This window comes from Hydra vulgaris, chromosome 14, assembly GCF_038396675.1.
Source record: "Hydra vulgaris chromosome 14, alternate assembly HydraT2T_AEP".
Classification (NCBI taxonomy): Eukaryota; Metazoa; Cnidaria; class Hydrozoa; order Anthoathecata; family Hydridae; genus Hydra; species Hydra vulgaris.
The window spans coordinates 29,272,982-29,286,800 of NC_088933.1; the positions used below are offsets into that span (position 1 = coordinate 29,272,982).

Here is a 13,819-nt window from a genome sequence, read left to right on the forward strand (position 1 = left end):
AACAAACAAAAGACAATAGTAACTGTCATACAGAGACTATTATCAAGTGATTTAATTTTTATCAGTTTGAATGCTAAATGCATTGGTAAGAACGCAAGACTTATAATTAGAACAGAAAGATATCAAAACACAATAAAAAAATATTAAAGATTAGGTTTTTTTATTAAAGTGAAATTAGAACCTTTACTTAATTTTCGATTTGAGATGCTTAAGTAAATTCATATGAAAAAACAAAACCAGTCTAAACTAACAGACGCAGACAAGAGATTACGATAAAAGATAAAACACTGAACAAATATAGATTGACAAAACAGTTAAAGAAAATTTGTAATTACTTTTATCATATAAACTTAAAAGTTAAAGAAAATTGTTATTATTATTATCATATAGACTTAATTTATTCTCAGGGTTTAAGTTATAGAGATTTAAAACAGATTGAAACGACATGACTTTTCCCAATATTTTTGGATAAAACATTTATATTTAAAATTATATTTGCACGTACTCAAATTGAGAAAGTAAAAAATTAGAAAATGAAAAATTTGCAAGATAAAAAGTCCGGTTATAATATATTCCCTATCTCCTATAAAGACCCATAATACGCCTCATGGCAGCAATAATTTTAATACTATGTAGAGAAAAAGTTTTACTCCATATAGTATTTGCCATATAATATTACATAAAGTGTTGTCCCATATACATATATGAAGTATACTACACGATATAGTATTCGGGAAAAGTTTTACCACATAAAACATTTGTTTGCGGGTAAATTATAACTTATTATTATTTAATTAGTAATTAATATAATTGTTTTGTTTCTACCTTAATCAATATAATATGTTTTATTTGTTGATATCTTTGTATTTCACCACTGTTGAAAAATTAATGTCAGTAATGATTTCCTTCTTCATTGACCTTGGTTTTTAAAACTTTCATGTCGTTTGTCATAGTAACGAAAACTTAAGTTTAAGCTATTATATGATTGAGTTGACTTGTTCAAAAATCAATTTCAATTTTTTCTTGAACTACTCTATTAAATTATAGAGTGTAAATAAATCAACATATTGAAATGCTAATTTTTAAAAGTTAAATTGTACTCTTGAAGTAGGGTAACTTGGGATAGATTTGAGGTAACTTGGGATAGATTTTAGGTAACTTGGGATAAATTCTACCTAGAAAAAAAACTACTCTCATATTATTTTTAAACTTTATCTTCTGAGTGAATAACTGGTATCCGTATTTGTTTACTATTTTATTAATGAAGAGGGGGAATTGCTCCATATTAACTTATATAGAAAAATGTTATCAAACCACAACTCCACAATTTTGAGGAAGAAAAAGTTATAGTACTCAACACTTGGATGGTTAAGCACCAAACCAGCCTATACAACAAAGTTGAAAAAAATTAGTTTATATTAAAAAATGATTAATGTAGTGTTTCTTTACAAACACCAAAATACTATAATTAAAATTTTTAAGTGCACTGAACTGCAATTACTTTTAATTTTTTTGGTTTAGTGGCTTTTGTTAAAGACTTTTGGCGGTTAACCATCCATTTATTCCAGAAATTTCGTGTTTTCGAAAAACATTAATCATATAATAGCATGTTTATATAGTGATAGCAAGATAAACATTTTTAAAAGAGTAATAAGTAAACAACACATACAAGCACGCATGCATAAGTATACATACACACGTTAACAGTTTAAAATGGTAAAGAGTTAATATTTTACGAAACAATTTTCAAGAACGTGTTTTGCAGCATGTAATTGCAAAATTTAATTTTCTAATTAATGTCAATTTTAAAAAATATTGACACAAAATTCTCTTAAGAAAGTTGTAAAATGTTTGGATAAAAATATCGAAGAAAGAAGAAACAAAGAAAATGTTTAAACTACAAAGTTGTTTAAGCTAGAACACCTAAGGAAAAAATATTTTTTAACCGAAGATGGGTTAAAAATTGAAACGTTTATGATTTGATTGATACAAACAGACAACTCTACTATACTTTTGTTGTTACAAACAAACTCGTTTTTTTAAAGACACTTTTTTGTTTCAATCAATGCAACCGGTTTCTTGCATTGGAACTCGTACATTCCTTAAGCTAAATTATTAATTAATATTACTATTTAATATTCTATTTATTTTATATTGTTTTTTGCCTAATACACGCTATTTAAAAGATTAATTTTACCATTAAATTTTTATTTTTAACTCTTTTTAACAATTTAACAATTAAACAAAACAAACAAAAAATGACTTAAGAGTATATATATATATATATATATATATATATATATATATATATATATATATATATATATATATATATATATATATATATATATATATATATAATATATATATATATATATATAATATATATATATATATATATACATTTAAATATATATATACATATATATATATAAGTGTGTGTGTGTGTGTTTATATATATATATATATATATATATATATATATATATATATATATAATAAATTATATATTCATCATTCATCATTGTTAATTGGTAAACTCATTTCAATAAAAAGTAATGTAATATACGAAAAGATTTAACTTTTCAAAACTGCTGAAACCTCATTGATCTTTCTTCAAATATTGATGTCTTTTTGAAGCTTTTCAAAACAAAGCTTAAATGAGAGTTGAGTGTTTCAATTGTTATGACCTGGTAAATGAGATTATCTTTCAAAAATTCATATTTTCAAACTTTATTGTTTATCACAGTAATTTTAAAATTATTATATACTTAACTCACAGTTCATCAAAAAAAAAGTTTTTTTAACTAAAAAAGTTTAATAACTTTGCAAATACATCTAATAAAACTCTTGATTATTTGCTCTATCACTTTAAGGTTAGGGGTTAATTATTTTTCTATTATTTTGATGTTAAGGGGTATTAAACCCCGGCGTTTTTGAAATACAAAACTGATATTTAAGTAAGATCAAATAAAAGATAATATTATTTATAATAAATTTGTTATTAATCACTTATAAATAAAACTGATTTCAATTTTGTGATATTTAAAAAAACAGTTTCTTTTTTAATGCATTAAAATAGATCTAAATCTTCGGCATAACTTTAGGGGCTTAAAAAAATATTTTCTTGCAATTTCCCTTTAATTAGGCCTGATCTAATTTTCTAATAGTCAAGCTTCAATTCTTTGTATTTTAGTTTAGTCGAATTGCTCCATAAAAAGATTGAGTTGTTGAACTAAATTCAGTTCAGTTTTGTTATTTCTCACAATATCAGTTATACCATCAGTGTTGGTTTCTTTATCATCATCAGTGTTGGCTTCTTTATTATCATCAGTGTTGGCTAATGAAATCTATTTTTATCTCTGTTTGCATTTGCGAAAACATTCAAGCATTTAAATATTACTGCTGCACTGTGTCCTCGAATCACAAACCAAAGCTTTTTTTCTAAACTTTTCAATAACATTTGGTTAAAGTTTATCATTGCTTACTGGTTATCTACAATAGATTTTGACCAATTTTCTTTTCTTTTTTTTAATAAGTTCTTGATATTCATATTTAAAAAAAAAAGGGGAAGGGATTGTGTAGCAACAATGGTGTTGTGGTTATAGTTCCGGCTTCAGAATTGGAGGTCTGTGGTTCAAATCTTAAGTTATTATTAAGATTCCATAATATGATGTAATTTCATAGTTACATAGATTAAGACAGTACAAGGCTAATATATTATTATAAATAATATTATTAAAAAAAAATTAACTAAAAACTTAAAAAATAGACATAAAAAGTTTTTAAAAAACATAAAATGTTTTATGATTTGCGGGTTTGCATCGTCACAAATCATTAAACATAAAAAACGCTTCCAACTTTACTAGGTGGTCTAGATCCACCGAATCATAAAAACTTGAAATCGCTACACTCCTCTTTACTTACAAGATGATCTTGATCCGCCTCTGCTCTTCATTTTTACAGCCACTTTGACCAGAATCTACCACTTTCATATCACTATCAACAAGATTGTAATCATATCATGTGCACCGAAATCGTATTTTTCAAAAAGCACATCAATCACGCATAGGTACCATGGTTTTAAAACATTTAACGTTCAGGTTTAATGTCTTGACCAATTTTTTATATATATATATATATATAATACATTCTTAAATTAATCTTTATTTTTTGGTAAATTCATTTCAAAAAACAACATCTATTTTAAATTTTTTTCTTTTTTTTGCCAGATTCTAGAAAGTGAGACAAAAGATACAGTAGTTTAATAAATAGGCTGCTTTTGTAAACTTGATCTTATAAAGCATTTCGCACTTAAGAGATTATTATCTGAATCTTTTTTTATATCTTATTTTATTAAAGAATTTATCAGATAATTATAATACAAACCGTTCTTTTAAATTTATAATATATCTTTAGAAAACCAAGTTTTACTGAAAAGTTATCGTCTCCTACAAACGCCATAAACGGTTGAAATTTTTAATTGATATTAAAATGCTCCTCAAATATATATTTTTTAATTGGAAAAAAGGTTGTCGAAGCAAGTTTGCCACTTGTTTTTATTTTATATCATTTAGAACACCCTTAAGGGTTCGTCCATTAATTACGTAACGCAAAACTTATTTAAAAAGTTTAAGCTGGAGATCATTTTGCTCTTTGGCGCAGCGGTTTTCGCTGGACAAAGGGTCTGCGTCTCGAAACTTTTTTTATTACGATACGATATGATCAGATATCGAAATGTGCGTATCGTATGTTTTTTTATAATACGATAAAATTGTAACCAAAAAATTTGCACGATGTTTATCAATTCATTACGATGAATTGATAAACATCGTGCAAAATATCGTAATGAATCGATGTTTATCGATTCATTACGATATTTATCGTTCAATTATCATAAATATCGTAACACATATCGTAACTCAAACGATACTTATCGGTTCATTACGATATTACTTTTTCCGACTAAAAAAATAATTATTTTAAAAACCTAAAAAACTTTAATAAACTTACTGACAAGTATTTAATGTAAAAAAAGAAATAAACAAAACTTTTTTTGTAATTTTGATTTTTTAATTTACTTAAGACTTCAGCTGAGGCAAAAAACAACTAAAAACAAAAAATAATATTGTTATACTTGATAAATTGTTGGCTTGACATGTTTAACATGTTAAGGTTTGTGGTTGTGACTTAATATAAGAAAAATATTAAAATTTAATCTCAAAGACAAGGTTTATTGAAATCACTACATCACTGGCAAATTTTATAAACTTTAAGCAGTGAAATAGACCAATGAAGCCACTTAGGCAATGAACCAATTTAAGTTAGTCATCCATTTCAACTGCTGATGTAAGAGTTAAAGTAGAAGGTCCCTGACTTGAAGCAGCTGAATTCTCAGAGTCATTGGTAGAAGCCTCTTCAAACAATTCTTCTTTTTAATCCTGACTGGTTAGAAACCATCCTTTGATCTGGATCTTAGGGTAGTTTTGCTAAATGTACAACAATTTTTCAACTTGTTCAGGCAGCAATTTTGTTCTTTTATAAAAGACGATTCCACCACTGGCACTAAAGGCTCTTTCTGAAGATGCTGAGGAAGGAGGTACACATAGCCATTATTTAGCAGCTTGAGCAAGGAGAGGAAATTTGTACATATTTGCTCTCCAAAATTCCAGCACGTTCACACCAACAACCCCTGGGAGTTTTTGAAATATTTTCCATTCAGTGACAATGTCCGACTTTGCAGGTGGAGCTGGATCGGAATAGGAAGTCATAAGTGCAGGAGCTTCTTCCATTCCAACATTATAGAAAGGATCATCTTCTGAAACATGACCTTGGATTTCAGCATGTAATTGTTCATTAAATAATCTTGTTGCAGCAATCCATTCCTGATAAGCATTGGATTGAGTAATCACTGCCTCATAGGCTTCATCAAATCCACCCAGTTTTTTCAGAGCTCTTTCTTTGTACAAGGGGTTAAGCAAGTTGGCAACATAGTAAAAAAGGTTTTGACAACCAGTGTCCGGAAAACGAACATCCAAGTTTTCCACCAATTTTTGGTGAAACATTTGTGCTGTTGGTGATGCCCCGCCAGCCTTGATGAAATCCAGGCATTTGTGCCTGAGGCACAAATGTTTGAGATAACGAGGTGAATGCTTACTTCTTAGTCAGCAGAGAAACATTCTGAAATCTCAGCAACTCTCCTCAGAATAGGCAAAATGTCATCATAACGATTGAACTCATCTTCTGAAGGAATGAATAGAGATAGTTTGGTGTCATCTTTTCCAGGATTGTCTCTAATAGAGCTGAGGATACGACGCATTTTTACAATGCTTTTCAACATCATAAAAGTTAATTTCCAACGTGTTTTCACGGGAGTGATGGTTTTCACAAATTTCAACATATCCTTGCCAACAATATCACTGTCATCAAGCAACAGCTTTAGCTAAAAATTAAAACAGAATTATAAGAAACATAACGTAAAAGGTAATTAGTACTATTTACTATTAATAAAAACTGTTATTAACTTTGTTATATGTTTTTACTTTTTAAGTGTTAAGTTTTTATCAGTTATTAATGATAGCTACCATTAGAAAAATTTTGTCACACAAAGTGTACTGAGAAGTTTAAATTGCGCTTGTATTGTATTAAACTATAAACTAAATTGCTATAAAAGCTAAAAATGATGTTAAACTAAAAACTAGTTACCTCTTTTTAATTCTTTGCTCAGACAAAGATGACTTGTGGCATCTTGAACTTAATTCAGTTGCTCTTTGGATTACTTCGTGAAGATCCAAACTTTCAAAACCTTTTGTTTCTTTGACTGTTGCTTCAATTGCCAAATTCAAAAGATAATCAGCACACAAAAAAGATGCATCTACAAAATTGCACTTGCTAATTGCCGCCGTCATATTTGCGGCTGAATCATGGACACACACAACGGACGAAACTCCATTATTTCCGGCCAAATCTGAGACATTCCTGAAAAGCAAAGTAAAATTAGTTGTTTGCTTTTTGATATTTTAAAATACAAACTAATACTTTTGTTGTTATTTTAGATATAAATAAAAGTATTAATTTGTACCATAATTTTAAACTAAATGGTGGGTTTTGCTTTTTTGTACCAAAAAGTTATCTAAATAATTCAAACGGTTAACTTAAGTTACAGAAATTTTAACCTAATAAAAATAAAGTACTAAAACATACTTATCCAGACGAAGAGCAATGGCTTTAGCTGTATGTTGTCCGGAAAACGGAAAAACTCCAATCACAAACATCTTTAACCGGAAGTCTTCACTCACATAGTGCAATGAACTGGTTTGGTATGCATCATTGTTTCTGCTTTGCCAGAGGTCAGTTGAGATTGCAAATCCAGCGGTTTGAAATTCCTCCTTTAAAATGTCATCCACAAAGATTTTCACATTTTTGTACAACAACGGCAACCTAAAATTAAAATAAAAAATTAGTTATTATTGGTATTTCTCGTTACATATCAATTTGGTTACCTACTAAGAAAACCAAAAAAATTGATGTGGATTGGTCTTAAAAAAGTAGCTCTTTAAAAAATTTAGTTCTCTTGGAACTCCCATTGAATTGACTCCCCAACCCAAAATAAAATTTATTTAAAACAATTAAAATTTTGCATACTTGAACCGGGAGTATGTTGTTGTAGCCTTCACATTTATTTTTGGGTTCCAGTAGTAACAAAATCGTTAAAATCTTCACGTTCATCCAAAGAGTATGGCAAATTTAAACGGGCCAAAAACTTGACAATTTCAATGTCTCCTCTAAGCTGTTCACGGTCTTGTGGCTTGTATTTGACCCAATGCTTTAGATTTTGGACCTTTTCTGCTGATGGTACGGAAAGTCTTCCTTATTTAACTTTACTGCCCAACACTAATGGGGTCTTATCATCTCAGACCTGCTCATAAGCCTCGTCTTCATTATTGGTCTAAAAATTAATATAAAACCTGTTAAAATACCTAATATTGAAACATTCATCAGGATTTATTGAAAGTTATTGATATTTATCGTTAAATCTTGTTAAATCTTGGTATTGTTATAGTAATAATAACTTACACATATGAAAATAGAAGTTAATACTTAAATTAAAAAAGTAAAAACGTTTCTAAACTTTATTGCACCTATTCTAACTCATCAAAAGGAACATGGCGCTTATTCTCCAGGGCTGCAAACTGAACAGGATGCTTCCTTTTTAAATGTGATCTCATGCCATATGTGTTTCTGTCCTTCAACTTGCAAATTGCAAAACAATACTTGCATTTTGCAGTAACAAGTCGCTCTTCATCAGGTGTAGTACAGACCTCTTCATCAAAGTGATTCCAAATTTCGGTCATTGGCCTTGGCATTCTTCAAAATGTTGTTCAATTACAATTTTAATACTAATTCAAACTAAAATTTTAACATCTTTCCATATAAAAAAAAATTATTTTAAGAGCCTTATAATGTATATCTAAGTAATTTTTAAAGAGTATTCAAAAACTTTTTCCCAGAGAGTTTTTAAAAACGTTTTTGTTACAATTAGCTAGTTAATTTCGGTTCAGTAGAACCGTAATGTAAACCGTAACCAAAACCAAAAAAAAGTTATTTAAAAAAAAAGTAATCACGAAAAGAAATTAAACTATTTAATTGGTGATTTTAATTTTGATGGTTTACAGTATCACGTTAAATACAACATTAAAGAGTTTTACAATGACTTATTTAAAAACAGAGCGTTTCTCTTAAAAAAGGAATCATTAAATGCGATATTATAGATCATTTTCCGATTTTTTCTCCATAAATACAGATACTAAATTAACAATAGATAAAAAAAAAAATAGCTTTTGTAAACGCATTTATAGCAAAGCAAATTTAGCATCATTTAACAACAAAATTATTTCCCGCAAATGTTTCTTTTATATATACAAAATTTGTGATTTCTTATATTAGGACTTTCTTAAAGCAAAGACTTTGTTAGGTCACACCACGGTATCTTTTTATTGAAAAAACTAAACAGTTGGATTGTTCCCCTAACCGCCTGAGCCGTCTTTAACAAATTAATCTAAGAAATGGCATTCAAAATTAGGTGATTATTAATTTTTATCAATATTTTAATCAATAAATTGAGAAAATATATTGCAAAATAACTTAACGTAACATTTAGTTATTTTTGATACAAAATATTGTAAAATATCTAATATAAAACAACTTAACATTTAGTTATATCTAATACTAATAATAATATTGTAAAATATCAAAACCTAACGATATTTTATCGGAACGTATCGAGTCATATCGAAACTCAAAAAATATCGTTATACATTTTTTAGCAATAAATTATGCGATATTTATCGCTAAAAGCGATACTGATATCGTGCATATTGAAATCCAAACGATATTTTATCGGAATCATATCGAAATATATCGGATCATAGCAGTTCATATTGAAACCCATTATCGTAAAAAATATCGGTTAGTTTCGATATTTCGATAACGATACGCAGATGCTTACTTTTTATCTTTTGGAATTTTTTTTTTTTAGTTGCCCCATGAACACCTAACGGTCTTATTACAGACCACCTCGGAAAAGCATATAACTAGGAATTTCATGCCACTTTCTTTACCGATGGCGCAAAATAAAACCATAGCGCGCTACGAATTCTGAATCTCTCGCTTCTAAAGCATGCGCTCAAACTACTACACCACGGCTGCTCAAAGTAATAATTGTCTCTAGAAATTTACAATCTTAAAGCGACAAACCAATGATTACTCTTTATTGTATAGTTTATTATTTTTAGCAATATTTTTTATAAAGTTTTTTTATAAAGTGATTATAGAATTTAAGTCAGTAAAGAATTTTAGTAAAAGGATGCAACTTTGTTAAATGAAGAGTCACATTGGGTTATCGTTGGTGGAACAAATAATGATAGCTTGATGAGCAACCATTTTAGAATTTGTAGAAAAGAGAAAGAAATGCAACTTTAAAACAATCGGATAGAGGCTCAAACATAACAGCTAAGGCAAGCTCAACAATTCTGTCTCATTAGAAGAACCAGCGCAGATATAAAATTAGTAAACAAAGAAAGAAAAAGAGACCAGAGATTAGAATCAGGAGTAGGCGAGCACAGCAAAAAGAAAACTTTAGCTGCTACTATCTTTGTAATAAATTTTTATATATTTTCCAAGAGTGGTCAGAAGTAAATGACAATCCAAAGAGAAGTAGAAAACTTTAGAGTGTTATCATTCATCAGAAGTAAAGTAGAAAACTTTGGAGTGTTATCATTCATCAGAAGTAAAGTAGAAAACTTTGGAGTGTTATCATTCATCAGAAGTAAAGTAGAAAACTTTGGAGTGTTATCATTCATCAGAAGTAAAGTAGAAAACTTTGGAGTGTTATCATTCATCAGAAGTAAAGTAGAAAACTTTGGAGTGTTGTCATTCATCAGAAGTAAAGTAAAAAACTTTGGAGTGTTATCATTCATCAGAAGTAAAGTAGAAAACTTTGGAGTGTTATCATTCATCAGAATATCAACACTTTTTACTATAACTATTAGCTACAAACAACTTTTTTTTGGTTTAAAACTCACAAGCGACTGCAAGCCCCATATTGTCATACAAAAGAAATTAGATTCAAAATCCTTAGTCTATTCTAAGCAATCAAAAAATGGTGGCTTTTTGTCTTGACCTGATTATTAAGTGGTGGTTTCATAATATTATTGAGGATATTGCTTAACGGATGAAACCTCGTGATATCCGAGAACCTACTGGAAATAAAGGAAAATGATCTCCATCAAGGACATCTTTAATGATGTAGTTAGAAAGAAATGGCTCTATAATTTCAAAAACTTTTCCGGATACACCATATAAAGAAAACTTATGTATGCATTACTTAAGTATGCCATACTTTATTGAAAGCTTTTGATATGTCAAGAGAAACAGTCTTTGTCTCAACGCTAGAACCTTTCTGCTAAAATGCTTTACAAATTATTAGTGAAACAAGAGTAATAAAATTCTACTTTAAACTTGGTTTTGAAAAAAAACTCAAATATCATATATAGTAAAAACTCATATATCATTTATAGTAAAAACTCATATATCATATATCGTAAAAACTCATATATCATATAATAATTGAATATTTTATGAAGAATAATTTAAATTCATTATCATAAACAAAAGTTCTTTGGAGTAAAAAAACCTTACTATAGATTTGAGATTACCTGCTAAACAGGACACAATACAAAGTTTATACAAAAAAAAATTAAACACAAATGACTTACGATGTGTCCCAAGGATTAATCTTAGGATCACTATTATTTTTATGATATATAAATAACCTATACTTAGCATCAAATGGTTTAAAATTTATATTGTTTGCAGTCTACTCCAATCTTTTTTATTCTAGCGAAGGCACACAAGTTTTTTTTAATATAGAATTATTCAAAATAAATGAGTGGTTTATAAGTAATTAACTTGAATTAAATTTAAAAAACTAAATTAATTTTATTTTACAAACCTTTTAATGTTGATAATATTTTTCTTATATAATCTAATATCTTAATGAATAAAACATTTGATAAATGGATTAATGATTTTTTAGAAATTATTTTAGAAGAAAATTTAACGTGGAAATTTCATATTAAATATATTGAAATTAAACCATTTCTTAATATTGTATCTTTGAAAAAAAAACTTTATTCATTGAAAAAAATTTTTTATTGAAAAAAAAAAACTTATTTACATTTTTATCTTACTATAGTTTTGTATGGAGTAACAATTATGGTAAAAAAAAAAATGTTATAGTAAAATATGACTGCAGAATTATATTTGGTGCACACAGAACTGTTAATTGCGAATCTCTTTCAAGGGAACGTAATCTTAAAAGTCTGTAAACACTGAGTTTTTTAAGTTTAAACATAACATGAACTTTTTCCTAACTTATTTCAGTCTTACTTTAATGAAATCTTCCATAAATACTCTACTCAATTGCTTCGACAATCTTTTTTATTTAAGCACAATTTTTAACCCGTCGTAAAGAATAACATACGGCAAAAAAAAGCATATTGTAATAACTATGAGAAAAATTATCATAATTATGATAACTATTGTCATATTTATCATAAATATGAAACTATGACAATAAAGCCTACTATAAATATCTCTAAAGGGTAAAGTTTTTTAAAGTGCTCGTCACAATAAGATTTAACTAAGCGTTTAACTAAAGTTTCATAAGATTAAGAATATAAATTAAGATAAAATATAAGGCAATGTGAATAAAAAAAGCAATTTCTCTTTTTTATTCACCCGGCCTATAGAGTTAAAAAAAATTTTAAATAAGTTTTTATATTGTTTTTAGAAAAGTTGTTTATATATTTTATATATTCTATATATTTTTATATATTTATATACAAGATATATATTTGTATATTTTGTACATCGATGGCATAGAACACAGATCAGATGTAGCAAGTAAATTTTTTTTATTTTAAGTACACAGAGTTTTTAACTATTGTAACTTAAATTTTATTGTGTACAAAAGCGGTAAGCACATGTTTTCATGGTTATGATCTACAAATGTATTAAGGGTGTTAAGTTTACGAAAATTGTAATAGTTAGGTTTAAAATAAAAAGAAAAAATATTGCAATAAAACATTGACAATTTGAAACACATTCACAATTTATAAAATATACATACATGCATAAAATAAGAAATCATATTTTGGGTGAGTAGACTGTTGGAGTCTGAAGCAAATCACTAACTCCTTCTGGGAGTTGAGATTTTGAATTTTGAGATTTCGATCTCCTCACGCTGCTGATTATTGGGTCTGATGAGCACAAAAGTCGGCACAATTTATGGTAGTTAGTTTTCGAACGACTGCATTTGCGTGTGTAGTTTTCACGGAAACGTTTAAAATCCTTGTTTCGTGCTTCCTGCGCCTCTTTAGAGAGCATGGAAATAGGCAAGACCGTTCTCCTCACAGCCTCGTATCCGTGTAATAATATCTTGTGCAAACTTTGAGGCATGACATACCATCGTTAGCTCTGTACAAACAAATGAGCCACTTATAAGAGGCAATCAGTCATATAATTACAAAAGCTAAGTTAGCCACAGCTCTGTATATTAACAATATTAACAAATAAACTTACCTCAAAGCAGTGCTTTTGGAATGTATCTGCATTAATTGGTAGAGCTGATGGCAATGTGGCCAAGATGACATGCAACTTTTTCAAGTGTAGTAAATCTAAATTTAAAATTTCAGCCACAATACTTTCAGATTGAAAAAAACGACGAGCTGTACTTCCATCATTGGATGTTCCATCATGGGTACATCAATAATTAATCCAAGACAATTTTTAAAAGCATCTTGAATTCTTTTTTTGTTTGTTATCACAGATAAACTTTCTTTTGTGCTACGCGCCTGCCAGTTATGGTTATCCAACTTTGTAAGCACGGTGAAGACAGCATTCCATTGTTCTAATCCAAGCAAGTTATAATAACGAACCATACTGTAGACCAGAGTATTTTATATTTTCATTTTTTGGTACCATTTATTCAATATGGCTTATCTCTTTTGGTGTGCTTCCACATACTAGGCAGGACTGTGATGCGTTGGTTTTGACTGATAAGGTTGTTGCCACCATACCATCTACCATGGTTATTTCAATGATATGCATTATACTGATGTTATTCCATTAAATTAGTTCAAGATTTGCATTTCTAACAAAAGACTCTTCTTCTACTGTTGTTTCTTTAATAAACTTAAAACGCAGTAAACGGCAGTTCAATGTTGAAGATTGTATCAACAAAGGTAGTTCAAGTTGA

The 13,819-nt window shown here is 28.3% G+C and overlaps 1 protein-coding gene across 1 annotated transcript; it reads right to left on the reverse strand.

Moving 5' to 3' along the window:
* Window positions 1-5,174: 5,174 nt before the first annotated feature.
* Window positions 5,175-7,434, reverse strand: LOC136091160 (uncharacterized). Its single transcript, XM_065818143.1, has 3 exons — window positions 7,204-7,434; window positions 6,706-6,978; window positions 5,175-6,442 (listed from the first exon to the last, which is right to left on the reverse strand). The coding sequence occupies exons 1-3, from the start codon at window positions 7,272-7,274 to the stop codon at window positions 6,439-6,441; spliced, it is 348 nt and encodes a 115-aa protein (XP_065674215.1). The 5' UTR covers window positions 7,275-7,434; the 3' UTR covers window positions 5,175-6,438.
* Between the last annotated feature and the right edge of the window lie 6,385 nt (window positions 7,435-13,819).

Coding starts and splice junctions, on each gene's coding strand:
- LOC136091160 (XM_065818143.1), bottom strand. CDS start 7,274: ATGTTTGTGATTGGAGTTTTTCCGTTTTCCGGACAACATACAGCTAAA. Junction 6,979..7,203: donor ATTGCTCTTCGTCTGGATAA/GTATGTTTTAGT, acceptor TTTGCTTTTCAG/GAATGTCTCAGATTTGGCCG.